This window comes from Oncorhynchus gorbuscha, linkage group LG25 (assembly GCF_021184085.1).
Source record: "Oncorhynchus gorbuscha isolate QuinsamMale2020 ecotype Even-year linkage group LG25, OgorEven_v1.0, whole genome shotgun sequence".
Classification (NCBI taxonomy): domain Eukaryota; kingdom Metazoa; phylum Chordata; class Actinopteri; order Salmoniformes; family Salmonidae; genus Oncorhynchus; species Oncorhynchus gorbuscha.
The window spans coordinates 515,646-529,762 of record NC_060197.1 but is presented as its reverse complement, the minus strand read 5'-3'; the positions used below and the strand labels follow the sequence as shown (position 1 = coordinate 529,762).

At 45.5% G+C, this 14,117-nt stretch overlaps 1 protein-coding gene across 1 annotated transcript in view; it reads right to left on the bottom strand.

Annotated features, from left to right (window-relative positions):
• hgfa (hepatocyte growth factor a) overlaps positions 1–14,117 on the bottom strand; it is a 31,729-nt gene that overhangs the window by 4,544 nt on the left and 13,068 nt on the right. Inside the window, exons 9-11 of the mRNA XM_046327875.1 lie at positions 10,600–10,635; positions 10,075–10,189; positions 5,821–5,895 (exon numbers count right to left, since the gene is read on the bottom strand). Coding sequence (XP_046183831.1) covers positions 5,821–5,895; positions 10,075–10,189; positions 10,600–10,635 — 226 coding nt within the window. The remainder of the gene's footprint in view (positions 1–5,820; positions 5,896–10,074; positions 10,190–10,599; positions 10,636–14,117) is intronic.

The window sequence follows — 14,117 nt, the reverse complement described above, 5'->3', positions numbered from 1 at the left end:
AGTACAGCTAAACCACTCACTCGGAGTACAACTAAACCACTCACTAAGAGTACAGCTAAACCACTCACTAGGAGTACAACTAAACCACTCACTAGGAGTACAACTAAACCACTCACTAGGAGTACAACTAAACCACTCACTAGGAGTACAACTAAACCACTCACTAGGAGTACAACTAAACCACTCACTAGGAGTACAGCTAAACCACTCACTAGGTGTACAACTAAACCACTCACTAGGAGTACAGCTAAACCACTCACTAGGAGTACAACTAAACCACTCACTAGGAGTACAACTAAATCACTCACTAGGAGTACAGCTAAACCACTCACTAGGAGTACAGCTAAACCACTCACTAGGAGTACAGCTAAACCACTCACTAGGAGTACAGCTAAACCACTCACTAGGAGTACAACTAAACCACTCACTAGGAGTACAACTAAACCACTCACTAGGAGTACAACTAGACCACTCACTAGGAGTACAACTAGACCACTCACTAGAGTACAGCTAAACCACTCACTAGAGTACAGCAAAACCACTCACTAGGAGTACAGCTAAACCACTCACTAGGAGTACAACTAAACCACTCACTAGGAGTACAGCTAAACCACTCACTCGGAGTACAGCTAAACCACTCACTCGGAGTACAGCTAAACCACTCACTCGGAGTACAGCTAAACCACTCACTAGGAGTACAACTAAACCACTCACTAGAGTACAGCTAAACCACTCACTAGGAGTACAGCTAAACCACTCACTAGGACTACAGCTAAACCACTCACTAGGAGTACAGCTAAACCACTCACTAGGAGTACAGCTAAACCACTCACTAGGAGTACAGCTAAACCACTCACTAGGAGTACAGCTAAACCACTCACTAGGAGTACAGCTAAACCACTCACTAGGAGTACAACTAAACCACTCACTAGGAGTACAACTAAACCACTCACTAGAGTACAGCTAAACCACTCACTAGAGTACAGCTAAACCACTCACTAGGAGTACAGCTAAACCACTCACTAGGAGTACAACTAAACCACTCACTAGGAGTACAGCTAAACCACTCACTCGGAGTACAACTAAACCACTCACTAGGAGTACAGCTAAACCACTCACTAGGAGTACAGCTAAACCACTCACTAGGAGTACAACTAAACCACTCACTAGGAGTACAACTAAACCACTCACTAGGAGTACAGCTAAACCACTCACTAGAGTACAGCTAAACCACTCACTAGGAGTACAGCTAAACCACTCACTCGGAGTACAACTAAACCACTCACTAGGAGTACAGCTAAACCACTCACTAGGAGTACAGCTAAACCACTCACTAGGAGTACAGCTAAACCACTCACTAGAATTACAGCTAAACCACTCACTAGGAGTACAGCTAAACCACTCACTAGGAGTACAGCTAAACCACTCACTAGGAGTACAGCTAAACCACTCACTAGGAGTACAACTAAACCACTTACTAGGAGTACAACTAAACCACTCACTAGGAGTACAGCTAAACCACTCACTAGGATTACAGCTAAACCACTCTCACTAGAGTACAGCTAAACCACTCTCACTAGAGTACAGCTAAACCACTCTCACTAGGAGTACAGCTAAACCACTCTCACTAGGAGTACAGCTAAACCACTCACTAGAAGTACAGCTAAACCACTCACTAGGAGTACAGCTAAACCACTCACTAGGAGTACAGCTAAACCACTCACTCGGAGTACAGCTAAACCACTCACTAGGACTACAGCTAAACCACTCACTAGGAGTACAACTAAACCACTCACTAGGAGTACAGCTAAACCACTCACTAGGAGTACAACTAAACCACTCACTAGGAGTACAGCTAAACCACTCACTAGGAGTACAGCTAAACCACTCACTAGGAGTACAACTAAACCACTCACTAGGAGTACAGCTAAACCACTCACTAGGAGTACAACTAAACCACTCACTAGGAGTACAGCTAAACCACTCACTAGGAGTACAGCTAAACCACTCACTAGGAGTACAGCTAAACCACTCACTAGGAGTACAACTAAACCACTCACTAGGAGTACAGCTAAACCACTCACTAGGAGTACAACTAAACCACTCACTAGGAGTACAACTAAACTACTCACTAGAAGTACAGCTAAACCACTCACTAGGAGTACAGCTAAACCACTCACTAGGAGTACAACTAAACCACTCACTAGAAGTACAGCTAAACCACTCACTAGGAGTACAGCTAAACCACTCACTAGAATACCAAGCATGAACGATAAGAATGCATTAGGAGCTTAACACAGTCTAGATGGGGAGGAAACAGTTCAGGTCTTATCTGATTGACAGACTCATCTTAAAGTTGGATTCCTGCACTTAAGCCTTTTCATTATCTGTGGATAAGTACTGGCTTGATTTGTTGCCAAAATATCTCTCAAACGACTATGAAGTGATTGTAAGTTCACTGCTCCTTCTAAATGACCCTCTTATTACAGTGTGTCATCACAAGGCACAGGAGTTTTCCTGACCATAATATTACTTATCACAGACACTGTTCCTTTGTAAAGTGTCTTTCGGTTCTCGAAAAGCACTATACAAATCACGTGTTTTTTTAAACTATTAATATTACTTGGCAATTCTTTGTTATGGCCTATAACTCGGGCTCAAAACCATTCTGACTGCCTGTATGGAAACAAAACTCCTGGCCCAACCTCGTGTTTCTGGTGGACTATGAGACAACTGCAAAAAGCAACAAAAACCTATTGAAAAAAAATGGGTGAAACGCAAAACCAATCTAAAGCCCCTAAAACCACTAATACACTACATGGATCAAGGAGCTTTTCATTCAAACTGCTATTGCAGATCTGGACACAGTGACACGGTCCGGGCGCAGACGCTAAACAGATCTGTAGAGGCTGGAGCATCCTGGGCCATATCTCAGCTCTGCTGGGTCAGAGGGTCTGTCACTAGCTTTATCATAAACAGGATATGGGCAGGCTGCATCTTCACTTAGAATTGGATTGGGGGAAAAGAGAGGAAGGGAAGAGGGAGAGAGGGAGAGAGAGAAGGAGGTAGATGGGAAGAGGGAGGGATGGAGATAGACAGACAGAGGGATGGAGAGAGTAGTAGGGAGAGGGAAGAGGGAGGGAGGGAGGGATAGAAGAGGGAGGGATAGACAGACAGACAGACAGACAGACAGACAGACAGACAGACAGACAGACAGACAGACAGACAGACAGACAGACAGACAGACAGACAGACAGACAGACAGACAGACAGACAGACAGACAGACAGACAGACAGACAGACAGACAGACAGACAGACAGACAGACAGACAGAGGGATGGAGATGGAGATAGACAGACAGACAGACAGACAGACAGAGGGATGGAGAGAGTAGTAGGGAGAGGGAAAGACGGAGACAGAGTTGGAGGAAGAGGAAGAATAAAGAACTGATAGAGGAAGCAGATGGAGATAGAGATAGACAGACAGAGGTCTTTGTTTGTTTCCATTCAACCTCTCTAGGGAGAGGAAGAGGGAGGGATCTCCCTAGATCTCTCTCTCTCTAGACAGACTTCTTCTCCCTATGGAGAGACTGTCTCTAGGGAGAGGGAAGAGGGAGGGATGGAGATAGAGATAGCTCTCTCTCAGACAGAGGGATGGAGAGACTGTAGTCTCCTCTCTCTCTTCTCTCCTATGCTTCCTATGTCTCTCTCTCTAGATAGACCCTATGCCCCTACTGTCTCTCTCTCTCTCTGGGAAAAGGGAGGGATGCTTCCTAGTCAGACAGAGGGATCTCTTCTTCTCCCTATGCTAGGGACTGTGTCTCCTCTCTCTTCTTCTCCCTATGCTTCCTACAGAGGGATGGAGAGAGTTCTCCCTAGCTTCCTAGAGGGTCTCCTGGAGATAGAGATCCCTATGCCAGAGTCTCTGGAGAGAGTCTTAGGGAGATGCTTCCTACTGTGGGATGGAGATTCTCCCTAGACAGACAGAGGGATCTCCTCTCTCTAGTCTCCTATGCTTCCTACTGTCTCTCTCCTCTCTCTTCTTCTCCCTATGGAGATAGAGATCTCTCCGACAGAGGGATGGAGAGACTGTCTCTCTCCTCTCTCTCTTCTTCTCCCTATGCTTCCTACTGTCTCTCTCCTCAGACAGAGGGATGGAGACTGTCTCTCTCCTGGGAAGAGGGAGGGATGCTTCCTACTGTAGTCTCCTCTCTCTTCTCCCTCTCCTACTCCTTCCTCTCTCTCTCTCTCTCTTCTTCTCCCTAGGGATCTCTCCTCTCTCTTAGACTCCAGAGGGATGGAGACTGTCTCTCTCCTCTGGGAAGAGGGATGCTTCCTACTGTCTCTCTCCTCTCTCTCTCTCTTCTCCCTATGCTTCCTACAGACAGAGGGATGGAGAGAGTTCTCCCTATGCTTCCTACTGTCTCTCTGGAGATAGAGATTCTCCCTAGCTTCCTACTGTCTCTCTCCTCTCTAGATGGGAAGAGGCTTCCTATGGAGAGAGTAGTAGGGAGAGGGAAGAGGGAGGGATGGACTGTCTCTCTCCTAGGGAGAGGGATGAGGGATGCTTCCTACTGTCTCTCTCAGACAGAGGGATCCCTATGCTTCCTACTGTCTCTCGAGGGAGGGATGGAGATCCCTATGCTTCCTACTGTGTCTCCTCTGGAGAGAGTCCCTAGGCTTCCTACTGTCTCTCTCCAGAGTTGGAGGAAGAGGAAGAATAAACTGAACTGATCTCTTCTCTTCCTATGCACTGTCTCTGTCTCTCTCTCAGACTCTCCCCTAGGCTTCTTCTCTCTCTTCTTCTCCCTATGTTTGAACTCTGTTTCTCATTCAACCTCTCTCCTCCTCCCTATGCCTCCTACTGTCTCTCTCCTCTCTCTCTCTTCCTATGCTCCCTACTGTCTCTCTCCTCCTCTCTGTCTCTCTCTCTCTCTCTCCTCTTCTTTCTCCCTATGCCTCCTACTGTCTCTCTCCTCTCTCTCTTCTTCTCCCTATGCTTCCTACTGTCTCTCTCCTCTCTCTCTTCTTCTCCCTATGCTTCCTACTGTCTCTCTCCTCTCTCTCTTCTTCTCCCTATGCTCCTCTCTCTCTCTCTCTCTCCCCCTATGCTTCCTACTGTGTCTCCTCTCTCTTCTTCTCCCTATGCTTCCTACTGTCTCTCTCCTCTCTCTCTTCTTCTCCCTATGCCTCCTACTGTCTCTCTCCTCTCTCTCTTCTTCTCCCTATGCCTCCTACTGTCTCTCTCCTCTCTCTCTTCTTCTCCCTATGCTTCCTACTGTCTCTCTCTCTCTCTTCTTCTCCCTTCTTCCTCTGTCCCTATGCTCTCCTCCTGTCTCCTCTGTCTCTCTCTCTTCTCTTTCTCCCTATGCGTCCTACTGTCTCTCTGTCTCTCTCTCTCTCTCTCTTCTCTTTCCTCCCTGCTTCCTACTGTCTCTCTCCTCTCTCTCTTCTTCTCCCTATGCTTCCTACTGTCTCTCTCCTCTCTCTCTTCTTCTCCCTATGCTTCCTACTGTCTCTCTCCTCTCTCTCTTCTTCTCCCTATGCCTCCTACTGTCTCTCTCCTCTCTCTCTTCTTCTCCCTATGCCTCCTACTGTCTCTCTCCTCTCTCTCTCTTCTCCCTATGCCCCCTACTGTCTCTCTCTCTCTTCTTCTCCCTATGCCTCCTACTGTCTCTCACCTCTCTCTCTCTTCTTCTCCCTATGCCCCCTACTGTCTCTCTCCTCTCTCTCTTCTTCTCCCTATGCCTCCTACTGTCTCTCACCTCTGCTTTGAATGAGGGAAAAAAGAAAGTGAGAAAAAGATGGATGGAGAGATTACCAGGAGGAGAAGCACTGTTGATCCGTCAGCACCCATTCCTCTCGGATCAGCGAGCCCCCGCACCAGTGAGTGTTCCTGGGTAGGGAACAGGACATCATGATGAGCTTAGTCCCATGCTCTATAGACGCTGTTTGTACTGTATCCAACTCTTAATAAATAAATACAGAAAATAAATATGTTTTACAGTCACACAGGTGCAGTGAAATGTGTTGTTTTACAAGGTCAGTCAAAGGAGTAAAGCACCCAAGAGAAATTAGGGTTAGGTGCCTTGCTTAACGACACAGACAGATTTTCCACCTTGACCTTTCGGTTACCGGCCCAACGCTCTAACTGCTAGGCTGTCTGCCGCCCTCTTCCATCCATGTCAAGTCATACAGTCAAACCGTGCGGTCCTCCTCAATATCTGGACATTCTTTCATAATGTGTATGGATCTGTCTCAAACAGCACCCCATTCCCTATTTAGTGCACTACCTTTGATTAGGGTCAATAGGACTCTGGTCAAAAGTAGTGCAAATAGGCTGCGATTTGGGATGGAACTTGTGAGGAGTAGGTGGTTCGTTATCCTGCATGGCACCAATAGAAAAGTTGGCATAAACACAGAGCAGAGATCACCAAAAGGTTGATCATGATCGACAGGTCCAGGGCCGGACATGAACAAGAATTAGTCTCTGGTATTTTATCTACACCAGCCCACATCACAGCGCATGTCACCAACTCAGCCCCTCCCCAGCGGGCCACCAGCTATGCAGAAACACACCATACCCCCTACACCCTGACCCAACACACCCAACTTAGACGCAGGCAGTAGTGCTGACACATACAGTTGAAGTCAGAAGTTTACATACACCTCAGCCAAATACATTTAAACTCAGTTTTTCACAATTCCTGACATTTTACCCTAGTACCAATTTGCTGTCTTAGATCAGTTAGGATCACCACTTTAGAGATAATGATTTTTTTCAGCTTTTATTTCTTTCATCACATTCCCAGTGGGTCAGAAGTTTACATACACTCAATTAGTATTTGGTAGCATTGCCTTTAAATTGTTTAACTTGGGTTAAACGTTTTGGATAGCCTTCCACAAGCTTCCCACAGTAAGTTGGGTGAATTTTGGCCCATTCCTCCTGACAGAACTGGTGTAACTGAGTCAGGTTTGTAAGGCCTCCTTGCTCGCACACGCTTTTTCAGTTCTGCCCACATATTTTCTATAGGATTGAGGTCAGGGCTTTGTGATGGCCACTCCAATACCTTGACTTTGTGGTCCTTATTAAGCCATTTTGCCACAACTTTGGAAGTATGCTTGGGGTCATTGTTCATTTGGCAGACCCATTTGCAACCAAGCTTTAACTTCCTGACTGATGTCTTGAGATGTTGCTTAATTTTTTATTTGACCTTTATTTAACCAGGTAGGCTAGTTGAGAACAAGTTCTCATTTGCAACTGCGACCTGGCCAAGATAAAGCGTAGCAATTCGACACATACAACAACACAGAGTTACACATGGAATAAACAAAACATACAGTCAATAATACAGTAGAACAAAAGAAAACAAAAAGTCTATATACAGTGAGTGCAAATGAGGTAAGATAAGGGAGTTAAATAAATAAATAATAAATAGGCCATGGTGAAGTAATTACAATATAGCAATTAAACACTGGAATGGTAGATGTGCAGAAGATGAATGTGCAAGTAGAGATACTGGGGTGTAAAGGAGCAAGATAAATAAATAAATACTGTATGGGGATGAGGTAGGTAGATAGATGGGCTGTTTACAGATGGGCTATGTACAGGTGCAGTGATCTGTGAGCTGCTCTGACAGCTGGTGCTTAAAGCTAGTGAGGGAGATAAGAGTCTCCAACTTCAGAGATTTTTGGAGTTCGTTCCAGTCATTGGCAGCAGAGAACTGGAAGGAAAGACGACCAAAGGAGGAACTGGCTTTGGGTGACCAGTGAGATATACCTGCTGGGGCGCGTGCTACGAGTGGGTGCTGCTATGGTGACCAGTGAGCTGAGATATGGCAGGGCTTTACCTAGCAGAGACTTGTAGATAACCTGTAGCCAGTGGGTTTGGCGACGAATATGAAGCGAGGGCCAACCAACGAGAGCGTACAGGTCGCAATGGTGTGTAGTGTATGGGGCTTTGGTGACAAAACGGATGGCACTGTGATAGACCGCATCCAGTTGAGTAGAGTGTTGGGGGCTATTTTATAGATGACATCACCAAAGTCGAGGATCGGTAGGATGGTCAGTTTTACGAGGGTATGTTTAGCAGCATGAGTGAAGGATGCTTTGTTGCGATATAGGAAGCCAATTCTAGATTGGAGATGCTTAATGTGAGTCTGGAAGGAGAGTTTACAGTCTAGCCAGACACCTAGGTATTTGTAGTTGTCCACATATTCTAAGTCAGAGCTGTCCAGAGTAGTCATGCTGGACGGGCGAGCAGGTGCGGGCAGTGATCGGTTGAATAGCATGCATTGAGTTTTACTTGCGTTTAAGAGCAGTTGGAGGCCACGGAATGAGAGTTGAATGCATTGAATGTCGTCTGGAGTTTAGTTAACACAATTTTGTTTTTTGCACAGCTGTTTCAAATAGTCACAGTTTTATGATGAGTTGGTAGTGCTAAGACAAACACCTAAATGTTCACCTGGGGAGGAGCAGGTCTCTTTGTTGATGCCGCGTTTGACTTTGAATGTGAGTTTTTGTGACCGTAGCACAGCCAATCAGAAAACCGGGCTGGCCCATCTTGGTAAAGGGGCCACTGTATAAAAAAAGAAATTGCACAAAAATCTTTAAACAGGCCCATGGGCCGATGGCCATGTCACTTTTTCTGTTTTTATTATTGATAATATGTGTCCATTTCGACCAAAAACTGGTTCAGCCCATGCGGCATTTGCCAGAATTGTCAGATGGTCAATTCGCCCCTGGACTGGTCGATCTCCAAGGCATTCCTTGGACTGTTTTTAATAGGTTCACGTTGAATAGGGTTTTGTTTTTAAAGTCAAATTTAAAACTGAATCTGAGGGGTAGATCTCAGCCTGCATTTTGACTCAGAAAGTGATCTCGGCTCAAAAAAGTTTGGTCACCACTGACATAGAGTTTGACTTTAAGTAATGAGAGGTGGAAAAGGGTTCCAGAGCAAAAAGCGAATAAAACCAGTACCAGAACTATATTGACTGATGTTGAAGTATCCGGTAACATGGGTAGTTTGAACATGGAAGAATGCATATGGTCAGCAGCCAATCATTTTGTCTCTGTGGTTTCTTTTTTGTTATCATTTCATTTTCTTTTCAAGTGTCCAAGTTTAACATGCCTATGTTACATGAGTCTTCAACTTCCATCAATGTTTTTATATTCATGTCTTCCTCTATTAGTCTTTGAACAGAAGGATGCAGACACAGCACATACAACACATGGACATGTTCAGTCTTTCATACCACAAAGTTCACTAAACTCTTAGAAGAAAAAGGTGCCATCTAAAACCTAAAAAGGGTTCTTCAGAAGCAGAACCCTTTTTGGTTCCAGGTAGAACACTTTTGGTTCAGGGTAGAATCCTTATGGGTTCCATGTAGAACCGTTTCCACAGAGGGTTCTACATGGAACCCAAAGAGGTTGTACCTGGGACCAAAAAGGGTGCTCCTACGGGGACAGAACCTTTTTGGAACCCTTTTTTCTAAGAGTGTACAGCTGTGTTCTAACACAAACATAGGGCTGCCAAAACTAATACACTTTAAGGACTTCATCTTCAGAGCAATAACAAAATGGCACTTTAAAATGTTTAGCGTAAAATGATAAAGCAGGAGCACTTGTTTTCCTTGCAAACCGACAGAAGACTCAAACTAGGTGTACCATGCTTATGTGATGAGTCACTTGGCCTGAGACCTCAATGCCTAGACTTCAGCTCAGCTGGCTAACCTAAGACACATTAGCTCCCATAGCTAATGCCTTTTAGCTCTATTGGCTAACACTGTCCTGCGCAAGAGACATGGGTTCAAACCCAGGTTAGTCACGCATTCCGTAGTGATGTTCCTGTGCATTCAGTAGTGATGTTCCTGTGCATTCAGTAGTGATGTTCCTGTGCATTCAATAGTGGTGTTCCTGTGCATTCAGTAGTGGTGTTCCTCTGCATTCAGTTGTGGGGTTCCTGTGAATTTAGTAGGTGTGTTCCTGTGCATTCAGTAGGGGTGTTCCTGTGCACTTAGTAGGGGTGTTCCTGTGCATTCAGCGGTGGTGTTCCTGTGTAGAGGAGGGCTCTTACCCTTTCTGGATGCTGACAACCCAGCTACCATCCTTAGCCTTGTGGACCTGGGCCCCTCCAACAATCCGGGTGGTCTTGTGGATGAAGCAGGATGTCTTAGACACGAGAGAGATGCCTTGGGGTAAGAGAGAAGAGAACTCATCTGGGTTAGACTCTGGGGAAATATTTGAACTTTCTATTATTACTAAAGAAGAGAGTATACTTGGTCCAGGGTCAACTACATTGAACGGCAGCAGGAGTGATCAGTTATCCAGCCAAGCATGAACCCTGGTAATAAATCAACTGTACAGCTATAAGAGAAAGTTAGGAATAGAGGGACATATACAAAGAGAGAGAGAAAGAGAGAAAGAGAGAAAGAGAGAGAGAGAGAAAGAGAGAAAGAGAGAAAGAGAGAAAGAGAAAAAGAAAGAGAGAGAGAAAGAGAGAAAGAGAGAAAGAGAAAAAGAGAAAAAGAAAGAGAGAGAGAAAGAGAGAGAGAGAAGGTGAATAATAAGCAAGAGAATGCTACATTAATATGACACTCACTTCTTGGGTGGGCAGAGATGTTCGGAGACTTATCACCTGAAACAAAACAATTCAACAATTCAACACACGGACCTCACAAAGACAGGACATGACATATTTCACATGAACCCACTCTACATTAACATACAAAGCACGCAACCTCAACTCCCCTCTTCAAAACTATTCCTACCATTTAGTCCTAGCTCAAATGATCTCTGCATCTATTTGCATTGCAGTTGGGCGGCTATATTGAATTGAACCCACAGCAAATACATTTCCTCCAGTTAAGCTCCCAAACACTTCACGGATCGACATGTTTACATTACAGAGATATAACCGCGAGGCCACTTGAAAGAGCTCCCCATCAATGTGAACTGATTTACAGTCCGCCAAGGTGATATAGGGTACAACAAAAACAAATCACTAAACTCTGAATCAGTGAATGGTTTTGCAAATAATAAAAGCGGTCTGGATGAGATTCGACATCTGTTGGGAGTTAGAGTGTGTCCATTCTGTGCCAGCTAGCTAAGTGAAACCACTGCACTAAGCCATAACATAACTGTAACAAATGATGTGAGTAAGTGAAGCTTTGCAGCAAATTTCAGTCGTTAGACTACGTAATTCATTGTAGTGTTACAAATGTGCAATAATCACGTCAACGGAAACGTCACAAACAAAGCGATAGCTGTTTTACTCATTGTTATGTTCCCCAGTTTCTATGTTGTGGTTTGTGTATTTGTATGTATGTGTGTGTTTCAGGATAGCTTCCTGAAATTCCCCCAAGCAGCTGATTGGTCGGCCCCCATTTCTAATTGGAGAGATGACCCCGCCCCCTCGTCAGGAAACAGCTGTCTTCAAATACAGACTCCTTCTGAAAAAATATAAGACCGTGTTCAGAAGAGAGATGATTGCTGAGAGAATAGAGCTGAGGGAGAGGATTGTGTCCTGTGTTGATTGTGTCCTGTGTTGATTGTTGCTGGGGAGCTGATGGGTAAATTCTGTGTTAGTTGTTGCTCAGAGTTTGGTTAAGTATTGTGTAGCTGCTGATTCTGAGGTATGTGTGTGCCAATAGGATGCAGTGGTTTTGATTATTGAAATGGTTTTTGTTCCCAGGGGGGAAGGGGAAGGCACCTTGGGAGTGCTTAGGCAAGAGGCCCATGGGCATACATATACCCGTAGTATATACTCTGTCTATGCACACTAGGTTAAGACCTGGGCGGACCACCCCCTGTAATTTGGCTTTGTGCGCCAGGTGGTGCTAGTTAGGTAAGTAGTGGGTAGACAGGTTAGATAGGAGAGGGTAGGTTAGGTAAGTAGTGGGTAGACCGGTTAGATAGGAGAGGGTAGGTTAGGTAAGTAGTGGGTAGACCGGTTAGATAGGAGAGGGTAGGTTAGGTAAGTAGTGGGTAGAAAGGTTAGATAGGAGAGGGTAGGTTAGGTAAGTAGTGGGTAGACCGGTTAGATAGGAGAGGGTAGGTTAGGTAAGTAGTGGGTAGACCGGTAAGATAGGAGAGGGTAGGTTAGGTAAGTAGTGGGTAGACAGGTTAGATAGGAGAGGGTAGGTTAGGTAAGTAGTGGGTAGACAGGTTAGATAGGAGAGGGTAGGTTAGGTAAGTAGTGGGTAGACCGGTTAGATAGGAGAGGGTAGGTTAGGTAAGTAGTGGGTAGACAGGTTAGATAGGAGAGGGTAGGTTAGGTAAGTAGTGGGTAGACCGGTTAGATAGGAGAGGGTAGGTTAGGTAAGTAGTGGGTAGAAAGGTTAGATAGGAGAGGGTAGGTTAGGTAAGTAGTGGGTAGACCGGTTAGATAGGAGAGGGTAGGTTAGGTAAGTAGTGGGTAGACCGGTAAGATAGGAGAGGGTAGGTTAGGTAAGTAGGGGGTAGACCGGTTAGATAGGAGAGGGTAGGTTAGGTAAGTAGTGGGTAGACCGGTTAGATAGGAGAGGGTAGGTTAGGTAAGTAGTGGGTAGACAGGTTAGATAGGAGAGGGTAGGTTAGGTAAGTAGTGGGTAGACAGGTTAGATAGGAGAGGGTAGGTTAGGTAAGTAGTGGGTAGACAGGTTAGATAGGAGAGGGTAGGTTAGGTAAGTAGTGGGTAGACTGGTTAGATAGGAGAGGGTAGGTTAGGTAAGTAGTGGGTAGACCGGTTAGATAGGAGAGGGTAGGTTAGGTAAGTAGTGGGTAGACAGGTTAGATAGGAGAGGGTAGGTTAGGTAAGTAGTGGGTAGGCAGGTTAGATAGGAGAGGGTAGGTTAGGTAAGTAGTGGGTAGACCGGTTAGATAGGAGAGGGTAGGTTAGGTAAGTAGTGGGTAGACCGGTTAGATAGGAGAGGGTAGGTTAGGTAAGTAGTGGGTAGACAGGTTAGATAGGAGAGGGTAGGTTAGGTAAGTAGTGGGTAGACCGGTTAGATAGGAGAGGGTAGGTTAGGTAAGTAGTGGGTAGACCGGTTAGATAGGAGAGGGTAGGTTAGGTAAGTAGTGGGTAGACAGGTTAGATAGGAGAGGGTAGGTTAGGTAAGTAGTGGGTAGACCGGTTAGATAGGAGAGGGTAGGTTAGGTAAGTAGTGGGTAGACAGGTTAGATAGGAGAGGGTAGGTTAGGTAAGTAGTGGGTAGACAGGTTAGATAGGAGAGGGTAGGTTAGGTAAGTAGTGGGTAGACCGGTTAGATAGGGGAGGGTAGGTTAGGTAAGTAGTGGGTAGACCGGTTAGATAGGAGAGGGTAGGTTAGGTAAGTAGTGGGTAGACAGGTTAGATAGGAGAGGGTAGGTTAGGTAAGTAGTGGGTAGACCGGTTAGATAGGAGAGGGTAGGTTAGGTAAGTAGTGGGTAGGCAGGTTAGATAGGAGAGGGTAGGTTAGGTAAGTAGTGGGTAGGCAGGTTAGATAGGAGAGGGTAGGTTAGGTAAGTAGTGGGTAGGCAGGTTAGATAGGAGAGGGTAGGTTAGGTAAGTAGTGGGTAGGCAGGTTAGATAGGAGAGGGTAGGTTAGGTAAGTAGTGGGTAGACAGGTTAGATAGGAGAGGGTAGGTTAGGTAAGTAGTGGGCAGGCAGGTTAGATAGGAGAGGGTAGGTTAGGTAAGTAGTGGGTAGACAGGTTAGATAGGAGAGGGTAGGTTAGGTAAGTAGTGGGTAGACAGGTTAGATAGGAGAGGGTAGGTTAGGTAAGTAGTGGGTAGACAGGTTAGATAGGAGAGGGTAGGTTAGGTAAGTAGTGGGTAGACAGGTTAGATAGGAGAGGGGGGGCTTTGACATTTACTTTCTTTGCTTTGGTTCCGTCCAGCCCCTTTTCCCAAAAATATCCATGCGATGGAATAAATTCCCTGTAAATGGTACCGATCTCTGCCTTTGTCATCCTTACTCGCACCTACAGTCCCATACCTCTTTCACTCCATGGGGAGTGGAGTTGTAGCAGGGTGTTGCGTTCCCTCTTCCTAGAGGTGTACGTAACACTCATGGAACTGCGATCATTGCTGTGTTGATGTCCCATAAGATTGATTGAACAACACAGAGTTATGAGTGTAGCTAGACTTTTCACTGGACTT